The 16656-nt window shown below is 43.8% G+C and overlaps 1 protein-coding gene across 1 annotated transcript in view; it reads left to right on the top strand.

Moving 5' to 3' along the window:
- The window catches only part of LOC311246449 (immunoglobulin superfamily DCC subclass member 3), a gene marked incomplete at both ends in the record, with an annotated part of 123457 nt that overhangs the window by 48875 nt on the left and 57926 nt on the right, over positions 1 to 16656 (top strand). The window contains 1 exon segment of the mRNA XM_084336603.1: positions 15306 to 15480. Within this exon segment, the coding sequence (XP_084192729.1) occupies positions 15306 to 15480 (175 nt within the window).

The raw sequence follows: 16656 nt of genomic DNA, 5'->3' as shown, positions 1-16656 counted from the left end.
ATGCTTGAATGAAACAAAATCCAGGCGCTCCGTTAAACATCCACAGCAGAGAATATGAAAGGAATCAGAGCCAAATGAGCGATATGTTTTATTCATTAAAACATTTGCAATTCTGCGCGTTATTAAAATAACCACATAATGTGTATATCGCACCTCGCGAGCGCCGTATATAACGTGCATTATTTAGGACAAAGTAAATTTTGTATCAGCATTTTAGGCCTATTATTTTACATTTCAAAAGCCCCCTCTAGAAAAACTAAGCACAAAAACAGAATGGTATAATGGGATCTAGACTGTGAGAATTATTTCAGGAAGCGAGCTGGCATTTCTTTGTGAGGGTGTGGCCATGGTTTATAGAATAGAATAGAAAACTTTATTGCCATTTCAACACATGGTTGATTGGGATTTGTCTTGGTGCCACATACAGTACAGACATTATAAAAACATACAATATAAAAACACAAGAATACATGCAATACAATCCCCACAATAAAAGTTTTACACAAACAATTAAAAAGAAAAAATGCTACAGTACCTAAAATAAATTGCTCAGTGTTCCAGTTTAAAGTGCATATTGCCTTAAAGTGCATGTCGGCTGGTGCTAGCCCTTGTGGTGCAAAGTGCCTGTACATTTGTACTTGAGTTCAGGTGACGGACAGCCTCGGGATATGTACTGTTTTTAAAACAGGATGTCCTGCACCTGAGACGTTGGAGTCTTCTGCCTGAGGGAAGGGGGTTAAAGAGGTCGTAAGCAGGGTGAGAAGGGTCCCCGATCATCTTCTCCCCTTTCCGCCTGATTTGTGTGGCATAAATAAAGGCCACAGAGGGGAGCTCACAGCCGATGATTTTTTACGCTGTGCGTACAGTTCTTTCTAGATTTCCCCTATCATGGACGGTGGTGTTTCCGTACCACACAGTCATTGAGAAGGTAAGGACAGGGAGTGGAGCCTCTGGTGGGCTTTGCTAATTATGAGGCTGGTGTTAACTTCCCATTTTAAATTATCACATATGGTGATGCAGAGGAATTTAAAACTGTCTACCCTCTCCACCTGCTGGCCGTTTATGTACAGAGGAGGGTGGACTGCCTCCCCGCGCCGGAAGTCAACTATAATTTCCTTTGTCTTAGAGATGTTTAAAAGCAGGTCGTTCGACTTCAGTTCTATAGGCCGATTCATCCCCGTTCTTAATTAATCCCACTACTGTTGTGTCATCCACGTATTTAAAAAATCGGACAAAATCAGAGTGGGAGGCACAGTCATTAGTGTATAGACAGTAGAGCAGACTTATCAATTCCTAGCAATTTAAGTTTTTCAAATAGTTTAAAAGGCACAATCGTGTTAAACGCTGAACTAAAATCAATAAACAAAATTCGTACATAAGTGGCAGAGTTAAGTGCTACATAAGTTATCCAGGTAACTGAACTAAACTCTGTCCTCGACCAGGTTCAAACTTTTTGATCTGTTGTCATAGTGATTTAGACAATCGAGCGTCGGGGAACGGAAAGGTCTGGCTTAAGTCAAGCTATGCTGAAAATTATCCGGCTAACTCAGTTAGCCAGGTACGAGGAACAGGGCCCGGAACAACACTACCTGAACAACACTACCTGAACAACACTACCTAAACAACACTACCTGAACAACATAAAACAACACTACCTGAACAACACTACCTGAACAAGACTCCTAAAAACCAACTAATGGATTAACAAAGTCTCTGTGGACTAAGATAAAACCAGCTGACTATAAGCGGACGGTAGGTTCTTGATCCAGTCCTACTGTCATACATGACAAATGGTCACGCAGTACAACACTAGTGATCCAGTCCTACTGTCTCACAGGACAAATGGTCACGCAGTACAACACTATAGTGATCCAGTCCTACTGTCATACATGACAAAATGTTGTCACGCAGTACAACACTAGTGTCAGGAAACAATGCAGTGCTCCCATTCAAACACTGAGCCTCTACATTAGATTAGACTCATAACCTCAATAGGCTGAAATGTTATCAGGATAAAACACACAAAGAATGTCTCAACCCAGGCAGTTACACTGACCGAAGAGAACGAGGAGCTCTGATACTGCTGACCCTGTCCTGGTGTGCTGGTGTGCCTTCCCAGACCATTATGTACTGGTCTGGGAAACGGCCCTTCCCAGTTTAAATCTTCACAGGCTTACGAAATCAACTTTTATTTTCCTGCTCCACCCCCCACCATCTATTAATGAAAGAGATTGAGGCCCCCGCAGCCCAGGGGCCTCGGTGAGAAATAAATTCTCCCTCCCATGCCGTTGATTAATGGCTCCATTTTCAAGTGGGCTCCTCCTCGACCACCACCCCCACCCCCCCGTGCCCCTTGCCCTTTAACCCCCCCTCATCCCATCCCGCCCCTCCTCCCCCGGTCCCTTCCCAGAGAGCCGACAATAGCTTTGTGACCATGTTTATGAGAGGGAGGGAGGGGGTTGGTTGTAGATCAATGAGATGCTGATGAGAACGAGGAGGCGGGGCCTCCGCGCGACACTGACGTGTACCATTGTATCCCCACGGAGGGCGCTGTGGTGGCGAGACTGCACCTGTCCTCCCCGACTCCCTCGCTCTCCCTCTGCTGCGCCGCGGCGGAGGAGAGAGGCAGAATTAAGCGTCACTTTTATATTTCGGAGGTCGTCGCGGGTCGTGAACTTGAGGGTTTACTGCTTAATATTTCGTGGTGTTTATGCTTTGTTACGGCGGAGGTCTGTCTGGCTCTCAGGTCTGCTGCAATGTTTATTATGGGCTAGCGGGGCGTAGCTCACTAGAGGCGGTCAAGTAAACAAATGTACGTGGCTAAAACACCCAAATGTACACACCAAATGTACACAGGACAACAGGACAAGTTGAATACTTTTTACAAACCTTCTAAAAGATAACATAAGTACTGGTGATTGGGCTCAGGCCAGAGTACATCAAGTATATAGCCTTAGCAAGAGAAGCTCCTGGTTCACAGAGGAGAAAAAAAGGTTTTACACTGACTACATTTCTTCTTTTTGAATGTAAGTAAGCTAGAGACAATGAACAAAACTGTAGCCTATACAAACCTTTCTTAGTCCTATCTCCTCCCGGCACCTCCTATCTCCTCCTGTCTCCTCTCGTCTCCTCCAATCACCTCTTATCTCCTCCTATTTTCTCCTATCACCTCCTGTTTCCCACATCCATACATCCAACTCTATCATGACACGTTTCTTGTCATACATGTCTTGATGAATTGAAAATGGAAGACCCTTATGTACCCTTCTGCAATCTGTTAATAAAGTTTTCAATCAATCAATCAATCAATCAATCAATCAATCAATCAATCGATCAATCAATCAATCAATCAATCAACCAATCAATCCGATCAATCGATCTCCCAGTTCAGCTCTTCCTCTGTCCCAAGTTCATTACCAAAGCGCCTCTACTGCCCTCTGCTGGTCTGCCCAGCATGTCACACTTGCAGTGAAGAAGCAGCCTGGTGTGAAGCTGCCTCTCCACCTCCTCGTTTCTCATTGATCATAGCAGCAGCTTAACATTTTAATTCAGTCTTAGTGTTTTTTGTAATTTTTTGGACAACATTTTTTATTTCTCATGGTCAGATATTTAAAGGAACATTCCACACAAAAAATGTAACCGATTTATTATGCCCATAATCTTACACATGTACATTTACATTAACATTTAGTCATTTAGCTGATGCTTTTATCCAAAACCTTAAATAGAGCCTGGGTTCAGTACTAGTCAACATCACAATGATTAAATAGAGCCTGGGTTCAGTACTAGTCAACGTCACAATGATTAATTAGAGCCTGGGTTCAGTACTAGTCAACATCACAATGTTTAAATAGAGCATGGGTTCAGTACTAGTCAACATCACAATGTTTAAATAGAGCCTGGGTTCAGTAGGCTACTAGTCAACATCACAATGTTTAAATAGAGCCTGGGTTCAGTACTAGTCAACATCACAATGTTTAAATAGAGCCTGGGTTCAGTACTAGTCAACATCACAATGTTTAAATAGAGCCTGGGTTCAGTACTAGTCAACATCACAATGTTTAAATAGAGCCTGGGTTCAGTACTAGTCAACATCACAATGTTTAAATAGAGCCTGGGTTCAGTACTAGTCAACATCACAATGTTTAAATAGGGCCTGGGTTCAGTACTAGTGAACGTCACAATGTTTAAATAGAGCCTGCGTTCAGTACTAGTGTGGTATTATGAATGCTTCATATTACCAGTTTTTAACAATCAGTGTTTATCTCTTGATATAACCCAAATTGTCTTATAACCACCTGATTAGCCAAGCCTAGAGAAAGATCAAAATTAGGTGGAGACCTCTGTGTGTGTTTGCAAGACTTGGAATGTTGTCAGCTGATACCAGAATTTGCATATAAACACCGGCATAGCAGCTGGTGACTGGGGAACAATAGAACTGGCTGATCACATCAACGTGTGACTTGTTAGGTCTGCCAGTGACACAAACACAGATAGGATGGAACAGGCCAAAAGGAGGAGTTACTGTAATATATCTAAGGATAACTCTTTTACTTTAGAAAATGATTTGCTGTATTAGAAAGCAGTGCAACTCAATTTTCATTACCATTAAAAGGATATGCTCAATTAGGGGAATACATGGATATTAAACTTAAGATGGTGTAGAGCCTAATTCCTAGGCCAACGTAAGAAACCATGGTTGAAGACTATTGCAAATATTCAATTGGACATAGAGTAACTTAACTGTTTAGAATGACATGCTTTCAGATAAAACCTCATTTAAAATAATGAGTAAACAGATGGTTGGATGAATATAATTGACAATTGTCTTATACCATGGTGGAAAAAAGGCGAAGGCCGGACCAGCACTCTCAGATTTCAAAAAATTGTTTTTAATGGCAGCCTATGATACAGACATGTTTCGGAACAGGTGTTCCATCTTCAGTGTTAATAGGCTAACCGTGATAGCTTGTAAAAATGGGAGCTATATACCATGTGGGCAGGAAGTGACATCATAGAGGTGAGCTTGGGAATGCTAGTCAACTTTGACCTCCAGAGTAAGGACTTAATAATGTAGAATGTTGAAAACAAATAATAAACCAGAAACTTAGATAAGCCAGTAGCAAACACACAATTCTATAAGCAAAGAACAACAACAGACGGAAACTTTACCATTCAATAATAATAATAATAATAATAATAATAATAATAATAATAATAATAATAATAATAATAATAATAATCATAATAATAATAATAATAATAATAATAATAATAATATAATCTTGATAATAAAAGTAAAAGTTAAAGTCACTTATAGGAAACAGGATAACAAATTGTTTTCATTCATTCCCTTTGGTACAGTGCCATTAATCAAATGAATATAGTAACCTGTCTCCCCCTCTAGAGAGCATGAATGAATGAATGAATGAATGAATGAATGAATGAATGAATGAATGAATGAATGAATGAATGAATGAATGAATGAATGAAAACTTTATTTAACAGATTGCAGAATGGGTACAATACAGTACGGCTCAATACATACAATTGTTAAGGGGATGCAGACCTGAGAAAGACGTTTGTCTTGTTTCCATCAGGGTCCCCCATTTTCAATTCATATAGACATATATGACATACATGACATACAGATAGTCAGTACTGCTACATCTATACATTTATGACATACCAGATTTGCAAATACAGTACTGTTTGTGATACAGAAGGAGTCAAGAAAAGGGAGTATATACATTTGACGTAGAAACTGTACATTGGAGGAGGTTGGGTGGGGGGGGTTGGGTACATTGGGATATTGACAACCATACTGGGTAATTTACATTGGAGGTGGTTGGGGGGGGGGGGGGGGGGCGGGGGGCACACTGTATAAACAAGTAACACTGTACATTGAGGGGGGGGGGGAGGAGACACTGTACAAACAAACACAATTGTACATTGAACTATTGACAAAACCATACTAGGTAAATGACTGTACATTGGAGGGGGTTGGGCTAGGATATTTACAGGGGCCAGTGTTGAATTGCAGTCTCCCGTAGGTGTCCCTTGAGAGAGGTTTTGAAAGTGGGTAGTGATCCACATTCCTTTACAGCTTTGGGTAGGGCGTTCCACATTGATGTGGCATAATTGCGAAACGTGTTTAGTCCCTTATTTGAGCCGAATCTGGGTTTAACATGATTTGTGGAGCTCCCTCTGGTGTTGTGATCGTGGTATTCACTGACCTTTGGGAAGTATTTTGACATGTACATGGGTACCTTGGTCGTGTAGTGTATCTTGTAGACCAGGCCCATTGCAAGTTGTTGTACTCTGTCGTCTACTCTAAGCCATCCTAGGTTGTCAAAGTGGGCAGGGGTGAGGTGGGTTCTAGGAGTAAGGTCAAGCAGTAGTCTGACCAGTTTGTTTTGAGATGTTTGTAATTTTGTTTTTAGCGCCTTTGAGGTGCTTTGGTACCATGAGGTGCAAGCATAGTCGTAGTACCCCTGAATGAGTGCTCCTGCCAGAGTCTTCAGGGTGTTCTTGTTTACCAGAGAGGAGATCCGGTACAAGAATCGAGTTCGTTGGTTGACTTTTTTTATTACATTGGATGCCATTTTGTCACAGGAGAGATTAGCCTCTAGGATGGAACCCAGGTAGGTAATTTCATCTTTCCTTGTGACAATATTGTCACCCACTGTAACTGAGAAGCCGTCGGTCTTGCTGAGTTTGTTATTTGAACCGAAGAGAATGGACTCTGTTTTGCCCATGTGTAATGATAGTTTGTTATCAGCGAGCCATATGCAGATTCTGCCTAGTTCCGAGCTGAGGGTTTTTTCAACCTGTAACTTGTTCTTGTCAGAGACCAGCAGGGCTGAGTCGTCCGCAAACAGGAACAAGTTGCAGTCACAAGCTGACGACATGTCATTTGCATAAATTAGGAACAGTAGCGGTCCTAGTATGCTTCCTTGTGGAACACCACAGCTCACTGTGAGGGGGGGGGATAGGGTACCGTTTACCTCCACCATCTGTTCCCTCCCCTCAAGGTAGGATTGCATCCAGCTCACTGATAGACTATCAAAACCAATTGCTTTTAGCTTGTCAATCAGAATGGAGTGATTGACCGTGTCAAAGGCCTTTTGTAGGTCCAGCATGACCATGCCGCAGTATTTGCCTGCGTCCACCTCTTGTTTGATGTGGTCATTCAAATAGAGAAGGCATGTGTCAGTGGAGTGGGATGTTCTGAAGCCAGATTGGAATTCGCATTGTAGACTAACGAGTCCCATAAACAATAAGATTGCATTAGGAGAAAAACGGTACAAACATTCACCCTTAAGAAAGGACATTGTGGTGCTAATCACTCAAATATGCAGCTGCAATGTTACCAATGTTTGTAATAGTGTATATCTCCGGGACCGATGAACTTTTCTTGCACGGAGACATCTCTTTCCTAGGTCGGTCTCTGGGCTGCCCTGTAGGCCTGCAGGAGTGCAGGAGGCACCATGTGTGTAGGTAGTCTTGTAGTCTCTTCATCTCTAGCATCTCTTATGCCGCTCGATGTCTTGCCTTGGCGATAAGCAGGCCCCTCGGGATGATGGCGTCCTGCCAGTAGTTAGTAAGGGTCACGCCATGGAGTAGGATAAGAGTCTCCCTCTGCTTCAGGCGAGGATGAGTCTCTTGACTCCATCGTTGTAGCTACGAAAGCTGCTGTATGTCCACTAGGGACAGGGTGAACTGTAAATTCTGGAGCTGCAGGTCTCTAAGCTACCAAAGTAGCTATATATCAAAGGTCTTTCTTATACCATGGTGAAAATTGTGATAAGTAACATTGGAATGTGCACCAAGACCAGACATAGAATAAAATGTGTATACTGTACTAAACAAATGAATGATTCAATCTGATTTGGACATAAAACAATTTGGGTTAGGGCTAGCAGCCGTTGGGTTGTTAAGACTAGGGTTGGGCATCGTTTGGATTTGAACGATTCCGGTTCCGATTCCGATTCTCCATATGGATTCCTGTTCTAAACGATTCTCGCTTCCGATTCTTTGAGGTGCAGGTCAAAACAGGTCACAGCTTATTTCGCAGGAGAATTCTTTTTCTTTTTTGAAAGATTTAAAAAAAAAAATCATACTATTCACATTTTCAGTTGACTTGATACAGTTTCATTTGGTTGCTGTACTGTAACTAGGGTATTAATGAACAAAGTAATTTTTTTTTTAAGAATCGAAATTAAGAATTGTCATGTACAGAGGTCTAACGACCATACAGGATAGTTAACTGGGCAGGTGGTACATGAGCAGAAACAACCCCCTCAGTAGAAAAATGCTTGTCAAAACAGTCCCGGGTAGGCAGATAGTAAACAAAGACGTTTTCAAATGGTAAATCCGGTTTTATTACATAGTGGGGGTTTCAACCCACGGCCCTTTTCCCAAAAGGAAAAGGGGATGTTGTCGGTGGGGATTTCAACCCACGCACACACAAAGGGGAAAAGGTAATGGAGGACAAACAAGACATATAAATAAAGTGGCAATGGCATACAGCCTACCAACACATATATATATACAGTTCCACTTGAAGGGAACAATAGCAAAAGGGCAGTAAAGTATCACTCCACACTCAGTGGAAAATAGGCACAAAGGCCAACAAGAGGATACTCACTCAGGTAGAGAAGTGGCACCTAGGCCAACAATATATATATATATGCACACAACAGTGGTCTAACAATGGCAACCTCACTCCTCTCTAGTCACCAGCAATTGACTGAGACTGAGGCGCCGAGACGTGTGTGTGCTGTCAGGTATTTGGCTACCCATCCCTCTTGAGCTAATTGCCAATCAGCTGTCATTCATTAGCAATCAGCACTCTTCAGTAGGGATGGGCAGCACCTGACAGGGAGAGAAGAGACAGCATTAGCTCTCATGTTTACACACACACATCATCTACAAAACATAACACATTAAATATACTAACCTGATGTTCAGAAGGTGTCATAAATACAGTAATAATGGTAATGACCAACCCACGTACGTCACACCTCCCCCCATAAGAGCGAACCTGTAGGGTTAGCAAAACATTATTACTTATTACCCAACATCCGATTAGTACCACACACCAGGGAAAACAGAAACAACAAAAACAAAATTCTCCTCTCACAATCAATGCACGTATGCAAAAATAGACGCGCAGTGACGTCATTGAAAACTGCATGTAGCACACACCGACTATCGAATGCAAACCGGTCTCAAAAATGCGGTGAGATCTAACTCACAAAAAACCATGTCAAATGCACATGGTCAGCTACACACCCAGCCTCCACCGCTTTAGAGCTCGCTTTAGAGTTTTTCTGCTCGGGCGACCCTGCTTGACGAATGCAACTTCAGGTGGTAGTGGTATGTCTTCCATCATCAACTCTCCAATAAAGGGTTCGGGAACTACCAGCTCCCCCTGAACGCTACATACAGCAACCTCTTCCATCTCTCCAACAGATGGCCCCCTGTCCTCGGCGAGAGCCGCCTCGCCACCGACAGAGTCACTCAACGACAAAACTTGAGTTCGCATTCCGTCCTGTGCCTTGGTGACAACACAAGCAGAAAACACATTGGGGTGATTATTATCAACATTATCACAACACAAGTCAGCCAATGGAGCCTTTTCAACCCCCACTACAGGAATCACACACTCCCCAGCAAACTTGCTCCCCACGACAAAATCAACACCCACACCTTTTGGTTTCTGGGCTGACTTTGTGATTTTGTCCTGTCGCTTCCTCAGCGTACGACATCCTTTCACCACATGGCCTGTCTCTTTACAATAATTGCACACCACCGGTCTCCTAGACGGCGGCGAGCGTGGCCGGATTGCCGACTCAATCAACGCATCGCACAGAACTTTCCCCCCAGCTATATCATTTCCCATGATAAAATCAATTCCGGCTACCGGAAAAGAGGAACGAACCGCCACGGGAAAACAACCTGTGACTAGTTTTGACCTCACATGTATCATATGTAACGGAGCAGGCGTGTAGCCCATCTCTATTCCGCACACAATAGCACTTGTATTACAAGACGACTCCACACTTAACGGCAATACATCCGCCAGCATAAAGGACTGTGAACCACCTGTATCACGAAGGATCCTCACCTCGCGCTGGTCACAGACCTTACCCGACAGTGACACAAAACCAGAAGATATAAAAGGATCAAAACAACTGTCCGGTTTCCTCCGCCCAGGGCGTGAGACAGTGCTAACCAACCCCACCACCTTTGGTTCCTGAGCTGGCCTGTCAGTATTTTGCCGATCGCGCACAAATGCATAACAGTCCGCCGCCAAATGACCTTGCTTGCTACAATAATTACAATGTCTCTTTTCTGACGGAGGCGAGCGTGGTCGAAATGATCGCTCGTCGCCTCCTACATACACATCATTTCGCACAGAACCATGTGATGCAGAAACATTTTTGTGGATCATTGCCAACTCGTCACACAAAACTGCAGCTTCCTGGAGGGTAGAAACCTTTCGCTCCTCCAACTGTATTATCATGTGTTCGGGCACAAATTTTTTAAATTGTTCCATGAGGATTAACTCGCTCAAAGCCTCGACCCCATCCACTTTACACGCTTCACACCAACGAGTGAACACCATCCGTTGTTCATGGGAAAATGCGACATGTGTTTGCGAGGGAGCTTTACTTAGTCCCCTAAACCGCTGCCTATAAGCCTCCGGCACCAGTTCATATACGCGCAAGACAGCACCCTTCACTTTCTTATATACCATGCTGTCCCCCTTTGATAAAAACTGGCATGCGTCTTGAGCCCTACCCGTGAGCCTATATTGCACTAATAGTGCCCACTGATCCTCCGGCCAATTCGCAGCCCCCGCTACCCGCTCAAAATTAAAAAAAAATGCCTCCACCTCAGATTCTCGAAAAACAGGAACCATAGCAATATGTTGCCCAACATTAAAACTGCCCTGGCCACCTTCAGATGAGGGCGAAGAAGAGCCAACACTCCCCAGCTCCATCCTCTTCAGTGTAATCTGGAGCTCTCTATCTCTCTCCTTCTCCCTTCCTCGCTCTTCCCTGTCTCTCTAAGCTGCCCTGTCCTGTCTATCTCTCTCAGCTGCTCTGTCCTCTCTGTCAGCTCTGTCCCGTCTATCTCTCTCAGCTGCTCTGTCCTCTCTGTCAGCTGCTCTGTCCTCCCTGTCTCTGTCCTCTCTGCGCAACAGCGCTCTCTCCTCCATCTGGAGACGGGCCAAACGCAGACTAGAGCGTGCATGGCCAGAAGACGTGGAGTCTTTATCCGAATCGCCCGCGGCCTCACTTTCAGCTCCGGCCGTACTACCATCCTTCCTAATAGCACCACCATCCATGTTAAGATCACGTAAGGGAGAGTTAACCCATTCGCCAGTGTGTGCAACCTCCTGATCACTATGACTCACTACTCCCTGAGCCGGGCTAAACACCTGTTGCTCCACCAACCCCGCTATAACAGCTGCCTTCATATCCGCCTTGGATTGGGAATTTTGCACAGCAATATCATAATGCCTAGCAATAAGGCCTAATTCCGCCTTAGTGCAACCTTCCACCTGACCCTCTGTCGGATCCGCTATAAAGGCTTCAAAAACAAATGCCGACACAGCCATATTATGTTTTTATGCGTGTGTGAGAAAAAAGAAAAAAAAATATACATATATATCACGTCCTCACTTAATTAACCATGACCGTGCACAATAATAATAGACACATTCTGCTTTCATACCTCTCAACCAAAACAATCCAACTGACCACATCTACTAAATGAAAATAATAACAAATGGTCCTAACCACTCAACTAGGAGTCACCTGTGTCACTCTAGCCTATCCCAGATAAACTACTCCACTAGCTGGATGAAAGGCTACACATATCTTCAATCGCTTACCGATTTCATTGCGCGCTCCACCGGAATCACGACTCGTGCCCCCCACCCTCTAGCCAAGCAGGTGACCCCCCCCGTTACCTATGTGGCAGAAAAATAGAATGGTTAAGAGCATCACAACAATAATGGTTTACATCAATCAACTGTGCACGGACAATGGACCCCTACCAATACCAATTTAGAAAACGCTATCTTATTACACCTGATATGCTTCAATCGACAAGTTACCCCGTTATTTTACCAACAAGGAACCATACAATTGCGCAAACTTAACGAGCCCCCATGTCATGTACAGAGGTCTAACGACCATACAGGATAGTTAACTGGGCAGGTGGTACATGAGCAGAAACAACCCCCTCAGTAGAAAAATGCTTGTCAAAACAGTCCCGGGTAGGCAGATAGTAAACAAAGACGTTTTCAAATGGTAAATCCGGTTTTATTACATAGTGGGGGTTTCAACCCACGGCCCTTTTCCCAAAAGGAAAAGGGGATGTTGTCGGTGGGGATTTCAACCCACGCACACACAAAGGGGAAAAGGTAATGGAGGACAAACAAGACATATAAATAAAGTGGCAATGGCATACAGCCTACCAACACATATATATATACAGTTCCACTTGAAGGGAACAATAGCAAAAGGGCAGTAAAGTATCACTCCACACTCAGTGGAAAATAGGCACAAAGGCCAACAAGAGGATACTCACTCAGGTAGAGAAGTGGCACCTAGGCCAACAATATATATATATATGCACACAACAGTGGTCTAACAATGGCAACCTCACTCCTCTCTAGTCACCAGCAATTGACTGAGACTGAGGCGCCGAGACGTGTGTGTGCTGTCAGGTATTTGGCTACCCATCCCTCTTGAGCTAATTGCCAATCAGCTGTCATTCATTAGCAATCAGCACTCTTCAGTAGGGATGGGCAGCACCTGACAGGGAGAGAAGAGACAGCATTAGCTCTCATGTTTACACACACACACATCATCTACAAAACATAACACATTAAATATACTAACCTGATGTTCAGAAGGTGTCATAAATACAGTAATAATGGTAATGACCAACCCACGTACGTCACAAGAATCGAAATGCAAATATGTTACTTCCAGAACCGGAAGTTAGGAACCGGTTCCTATAAGAACCGGTTTTCGGTGCCCAACCCTAGTTAAGACTGCCCCTTTTTTCAAATTTGAGCCAAACCAGCTTCTGATTGGGAGCGACACTTGCGGGACGTCACTTCCGGTGACATCACTCAGGTCCCTGTGACTTTTGTATAAATGGGAATGCACCGGGGAAACAGCCAGAGAGATGAATGAGAATGCTGACAAGAAGATTCAACCTCCAGACCATATCTCATCGATGAAGGACATTCATATCGAGTCGACATAGAATATTAAGAGACAAAGCCCTCTGCTCGTCTCAGATCGCTTTTTGTGCAAATATCTTGTAAACTGTGGAATTTTTGGACAACGGTGGCTCCCGGCGTACGTAACATTAGAGTGTGTGTTTTCAGGGACCACCCATTTACAGAGTGTACAACCGTGTAGAAGTAATTGGTCACGTTGTGTGTAGCCAATAAACTCCTGTATAAATAAATAAATAAATAAATAAAATCCCCCCCCCTCACAGTAAACTGTGGTGTTCCACAAGGAAGCATACTAGGTCCGCTACTGTTCCTAATTTATGCAAATGACATGTCGTCAGCTTGTGACTGCAACTTGTTCCTGTTTGCGGACGACTCAGCCCTGCTGGTCTCTGACAAGAACAAATTACAGGTTGAAAAAACCCTCAGCTCAGAACTAAGCAAAATCTGCATATGGCTCGCTGATAACAAACTATCATTACACATGGGCAAAACAGAGTCCATTCTCTTCGGTTCAAATAACAAACTCAGCAAGACCGACGGCTTCTCAGTTACAGTGGGTGACAATATTGTCACAAGGAAAGAAGATATTACCTACCTGGGTTCCATCCTAGAGGCAAATCTTTCCTGTGACAAAATGGCATCCAATGTAATAAAAAAAGTCAACCAACGAACTCGTTTCTTGTACCGGATCTCCTCACTGGTAAACAAGAATACCCTGAAGACTCTAGCAGGAGCACTCATTCAAGGGTACTACGACTATGCTTGCACCTCATGGTACCAAAGCACCTCAAAGGCGCTAAAAACAAAATTACAAACATCTCAAAACAAACTGGTCAGACTACTGCTTGACCTTACTCCTAGAACCCACCTCACCCCTGCCCACTTTGACAACCTAGGATGGCTTAGAGTAGACGACAGAGTACAGCAACTTGCAATGGGCCTGGTCTACAAGATACACTACACGACCAAGGTACCCATGTACATGACTAAATACTTCCCAAAGGTCAGTGAATACCACGATCACAACACCAGAGGGAGCTCCACAAATCATGTTAAACCCAGATTCGGCTCAAACAAGGGACTAAACACGTTTCGCAATTATGCCACATCAATGTGGAACGCCCTACCCAAAGCTGTAAAGGAATGTGAATCACTACCCACTTTCAAAAACACTCTCAAAAAACACCTAAGGGAGACTGCAACTCGAAACTGGCCCCTGTAAATGTCCGAACACAACCCCCGCCAATGTACAGTAAATTACCAAGTATGGTCTTGTCAATAATCCAATGTACAGTGTTGTTTGTACAGTTGTACAGTGTCCCCCACCCACCCCTCCTACCCACCCCCCCCCCACCCACCCAACCACCTCCAATGTACAGTCCCCACCCACCCCTCCTACCCAACCCCCCCCCCCCACTCCTACCCAACCCCCCCCCCCCCCCCCCCCCCCCTCCTACCCCCCCCCCCCCCCCCCCCCCAACCACCTCCAATGTACAGTCCCACCCCCACCTACCCAATCCAATGTACAGTTTCTACGCCTAATGTATATACTCTTTTCTTTCTGGACTCTTTTTGTATCACAAATACAGTACTGCAATTGCAAATCTGGTATGTCATAAATGTATAGATGTAGCAGTACTGTCTATCTGTATGTCATGTATGTCATATATGTTACGATGAATTGGAAATGGGGGACCCTGGTGTAAACAAGACGAAAGTCTTTCTCTGGTCTGCATCCCCTTAACAATTGTATGTATTGAGCTGTACTGCACTGTACCCATTCTGCAATCTGTTAATAAAGTTTTCATTCATTCATTCATGTCTTTGTGTACACTCAAAGCGATATTGTGGCTTTCAAATCATTCTATCGCACCACACTTTTTTGGGACCTCATAAGACAACACAGGACCAGTACTATTCTTCATAAAGGTTACGTCACTAGTCAACATCACAATGTTTAAATAGAGCCTGGGTTCAGTACTAGTCAACATCAAACATATTCTGATGAGTTTTATCTGCCTCCTGCCTCCAGCGCCTCCAGAGTTCCTGCAGTGGCCCCAGTCCGTGTCGAGGCCGGCAGGGAGCAGCGCGGTGTTCACCTGCACGGCGCAGGGCGTCCCCGAGCCCCACGTCATCTGGCTGAAGAACGGCAAGATCCTGACGCCCGGAGACAACGTCAAGCTCACCAACAACAACACGTACGTGCTGTCCAGTTATTCTCCATGTAGGCCTGTCCAGTTATTCTCCACGTATTCCTGTCCAGTTATTCTCCATGTATTCCTGTCCAGTTATTCTCCATATATTCCTGTCCAGTTATTCTCCACGTATTCCTGTCCAGTTATTCTCCACCAGTGTTCGTTTCGTCAGCTATTTAACATTTTTGTTTTAGTCTTAGTCATGTGTCAAATGCTCTTTTTCGTTTTCATCATATTTAGTCACCTTCATCTATTTTTCGTTTAGTCAAGTTTTAGTCAACTACAGGTCTGAGCATTTTATGTAAGCTATTTAATGTGTTCTATGTTATTATTGATGCTGATTGATGTTATTAGGTGGAGTTGCAGGGCGCGCGCCTGTGACAGGTCCGTTGTTGTGTTATAGAGTGGAAAGGGGAAGAAAACTGTTATGTTGATGATCAGTTATCCCGTGATTTTATTTTACTATAGTTTGAAAGTATAGGCGGACTATTCCTTGGTTACATTGGTGGCAGTGGTGGGATTGTTTTCTGCATTAGTGTCCAGTACAGTGTGAGAAGTAAAGGGAATGCGAGAATGAATGAAGAGAATGAATGAAGTAAGTTACTGCTATCTAGAATGCTGGCTAAGAACAAAATAAGGAGTGAGGAAATTAATCAACGCGCTTGACTAAGTTGACTAAGTTAACACTGTTCTCCACGTATTCCTGTCCAGTTATTCTCCACGTATTCCTGTCCAGTTATTCTCCATGTATTCCTGTCCAGTTATTCTCCACGTATTCCTGTCCAGTTATTCTCCACGTATTCCTTTCCTGTCCAGTTATTCTCCTCGAAGTAACAGTTGTACTTCAAAGGACAATACGTCACTCTTGCCTTGATACAGAAATCAACGCACTCTCCTGTTTTCATGATCTTTTACATTTACATTTACCGTCGCTGAAACATTATTGCAGTTATTTTCTGCCCATTCACCGCCACCATTGGCTTCCATTGTATGTGAAAATGTGTCTTAACCCTTTCACTACCACACTACAAAGGGTTAACGCTTTCACCACCACACTACAAAGGGTTAACCCCTTCACTACCACACTACAGACGGTTAACCCATAACACATAAACCCATGATAGTCACCACATCTGACTAGCATGCCATGGAAACATCTGAAGTGCATTTGTTTTCCCCCCTGAAAAG

This window comes from Notolepis coatsorum (assembly GCF_963971535.1).
Source record: "Notolepis coatsorum genome assembly, chromosome: 19".
Classification (NCBI taxonomy): domain Eukaryota; kingdom Metazoa; phylum Chordata; class Actinopteri; order Aulopiformes; family Paralepididae; genus Notolepis; species Notolepis coatsorum.
This window is presented reverse-complemented; position numbering and strand designations above follow the sequence as displayed.